This window comes from Galeopterus variegatus, unplaced genomic scaffold (assembly GCF_000696425.1).
Source record: "Galeopterus variegatus unplaced genomic scaffold, G_variegatus-3.0.2 Scaffold13981, whole genome shotgun sequence".
In the NCBI taxonomy this organism is placed as follows: Eukaryota; Metazoa; Chordata; class Mammalia; order Dermoptera; family Cynocephalidae; genus Galeopterus; species Galeopterus variegatus.
Window position 1 is genome coordinate 13,170 of NW_007740092.1, and position 3,644 is coordinate 16,813.

At 36.3% G+C, this 3,644-nt stretch overlaps 1 protein-coding gene across 1 annotated transcript in view; it reads left to right on the forward strand.

Moving 5' to 3' along the window:
* LOC103581805 (zinc finger protein 347-like) overlaps positions 1-1,332 on the forward strand; it is a gene marked incomplete at its 5' end in the record, with an annotated part of 3,698 nt that extends 2,366 nt beyond the window's left edge. The window contains 2 exon segments of the mRNA XM_008563551.1: positions 15-491; positions 830-1,332. Of these exon segments, the coding sequence (XP_008561773.1) occupies positions 15-491; positions 830-1,243 (891 nt within the window).
* Positions 1,333-3,644: the final 2,312 nt, after the last annotated feature.

Below are 3,644 nucleotides of genomic sequence, written 5' to 3' on the forward strand. Positions count from 1 at the left end.
GTGAGTGTGGCAAGGTCTTTACTCAAAGTTCACAGCTTGCAATTCATCGTAGAATTCATACCGGAGAAAAACCTTACAAGTGTAGTGAGTGTGGCAAGGTCTTTACTCAAAGTGCGAATCTTGCTCGTCATCGTAGAATTCATACTGGAGAAAAACCTTCCAAGTGTAGTTAGTGTGACAAAGCCTTTGGTGTGCGTTCAAGCCTAACTGCCCATCAGGCAATCCATACTGGAGTGAAACTATATACATGTCACAAGTGTGGCAAATCCTTTCTTCAGCGTTCACGCCTTGTGACCCATCAGGTAATCCATGCTGAACAGAAGCCTTACAAATGTCAAGAATGTGGCAAGGTCTTTAGTTGCAATTCACACTTTAGACAACATCAGAGAATTCATACTTGAGAGAAATCTGACAAATGGAATGACTATGGCAAACTCCTCATCATGCGTTCAAGCATTAATCTGCATCAGAGTGTCCATAGTAAGGAGAAATATAACTGTAGTGTATGTTCCAGAGGTGTTTTTCAGGACTCATAACTCACTAGCATCAAAATATAGATTTTAAACATTGTATGCATTTTATTACTTTTACAGAAGGATCAAAACTTGAATATCAGAAAATTTATACTGGACAAGAACCTCAGAAATGCAATGAATACAGCAAGGTTTTATATCACACATTCATGATTCTGGAATCATGAGAGGATTTATATTGAAGAGACCCCAGACAAATGCAGTGAATGTGGAAAGACCTTTAATCAAATGTGTGTCATCAGGATTTCCCCAAAAATTTATCCTGGAAAGAACCATTATAAATGGAATGATACAANCCTTACAAGTGTAGTGAGTGTGGCAAGGTCTTTACTCAAAGTTCACAGCTTGCAATTCATCATAGAATTCATACCGGAGAAAAACCTTACAAGTGTAGTGAGTGTGGCAAGGTCTTTACTCAAAGTTCACAGCTTGCAAGTCATCGTAGAATTCATACTGGAGAAAAACCTTACAAGTGTAGTGAGTGTGACAAAGCCTTTGGTGTGCATTCAAGCCTAACTGCCCATCAGGCAATCCATACTGGAGTGAAACCATATACATGTCACAAGTGTGGCAAATCCTTTCTTCAGCGTTCACGCCTTGTGACCCATCAGGTAATCCATGATGAACAGAAGCTTTACAAATGTCAAGAATGTGGCAAGGTCTTTAGTCGCAATTCACACTTTAGACAACATCAGAGAATTCATACTTGAGAGAAATCTGACAAATGGAATGACTGTGGCAAACTCCTCATCATGGGTTCAAGCATTAATCTGCATCAGAGTGTCCATAGTAAGGAGAAATATAACTGTAGTGTATGTTCCAGAGGTGTTTTTCAGGACTCATAACTCACTAGCATCAAAATATAGATTTTAAACATTGTATGCATGTTATGACTTTTACAGAAGGATCAAAACTTGAATATCAGAAAATTTATGCTGGACAAGAACCTCAGAAATGCAATGAATACAGCAAGGTTTTATATCACACATTCATGATTCTGGAGTCATGAGAGGATTTATATTGAAGAGACTCCAGACAAATGCAGTGAATGTGGAAAGACCTTTAATCAAATGTGAGTCATCAGGATTTCCCCAAAAATTTATCCTGGAAAGAACCATTATAAATGGAATGATACAATGATCTTTTTTCTTTTTTTAACCAGTTCTCACAACATATTCCACATCAGAGATTTCATACAAGGAATAATTGAGTTACATACTGGAGAATAATTACATGACAAATAATGTTAAAGCTCATGATATATCAGATTGCAAGGACGTTTGGAAATGGCCAGTTATCTTCAGGTTATAAAATGTTTTCTTCAACTATTTGGAGTTTCTTCAGAAGACTACTTTACCATTTACTCATATGTCTTTTACTGTGGACTTTGAAATCTTTTGATATTATGCATCTTTATTATGCATCTTTTGATGGTGGAGTCCGGGAAAGAATCAATAGGAGTAAAGGGACTTCTTCATTGGGTGAGGATTATTTGTATTCATGTTCCTGGTATAATAAGGACACTGCCTTTTAAAATTAAACATTGTCTAAATTAGCATTTGTGAAAGACTGAGAGTAATGTAAAGTCATGCTTATTGCATTTAGGGCACTTTTGACACTGAAGGCCATTGTAAATTATAGGAAAGGATTGCTCTATCAAAAGACAGCAAAATAGAGCAGACCAAGATCATAGGACACAGAGATTTTTATGGGAGGAGAGTGGTAGGTTACTTGGGACTGATTACATGGTAAAAATAACACAGGAGAAAGGGGGGCCACCTTTTTATTGATTAAAAGTTAGCCTTTTTTTGGAAATTGATGAGAATAATTATGAGAGGGAGAGTTTAAAGAACCAGAATAACTTGTTCTTGGGTAGGATTCACATTTAGTGCTGGCCTTACATTTTGCTATTGTTTTATTCAGAACATACCCCAGGTCATATGTTTTAACTAATAAAATATTGTCTTTTTTCCATACCCGTGAAAGAATCATGGTCCTTCTACCACTTCATAAGGATACTTCAAAAACAGAAAGTAACAATGCACCATTAGGCTCTTAAGGTTGAAGGATCTATAACAATTTATTTCCGTGGTGGAATCTAACATAATGCAATTTTGGGAACCTATACTCATTCTTTGCACTTGAGTTATTCTCTCTGAACTCTAACTTTGAAATCTTTTGATATTATGCATCTTTATTATGCATCTTTTGATGGTGGAGTCCGGGAAAGAATCAATAGGAGTAAAGGGACTTCTTCATTGGGTGAGGATTATTTGTATTCATGTTCCTGGTATAATAAGGACACTGCCTTTTAAAATTAAATATTGTCTGAATTAGCATTTGTGAAAGGCTGAGAGTAATGTAAAGTCATGCTTATTGCATTTAGGGCACTTTTGACACTGAAGGCCATTGTAAATTATAGGAAAGGATTGCTCTATCAAAAGACAGCAAAATAGAGCAGACCAAGATCATAGGACACAGGGATTTTTATGGGAGGAGAGTGGTAGGTTACTTGGGACTGATTACATGGTAAAAATAACACAGGAGAAATGGTGGCCACCTTTTTATTGATTAAAAGTTAGCCTTTTTTTGGAAATTGATGAGAATAATTATGAGAGGGAGAGTTTAAAGAACCAGAATAACTTGTTCTTGGGTAGGATTCACATTTAGTGCTGGCCTTACATTTTGCTATTGTTTTATTCAGAACATACCCCAGGTCATATGTTTTAACTAATAAAATATTGTCTTTTTTCCATACCCGTGAAAGAATCATGGTCCTTCTACCACTTCATAAGGATACTTCAAAAACAGAAAGTAACAATGCACCATTAGGCTCTTAAGGTTGAAGGATCTATAACAATTTATTTCCGTGGTGGAATCTAACATAATGCAATTTTGGGAACCTATACTCATTCTTTGCACTTGAGTTATTCTCTCTGAACTCTGCTCTAAGATACTTATGTAGGTATAATGAAACCCATACCAGTGCATGTTCTGACTCTTCACACCTAAAACCTGTATCCCTGTTGATGAATATGCAGCATATTATTGTATTTCTACATGCCTTTTTCTTGTGTGCCAAGTAAGACCAATGGCACGCACCTTGATTTT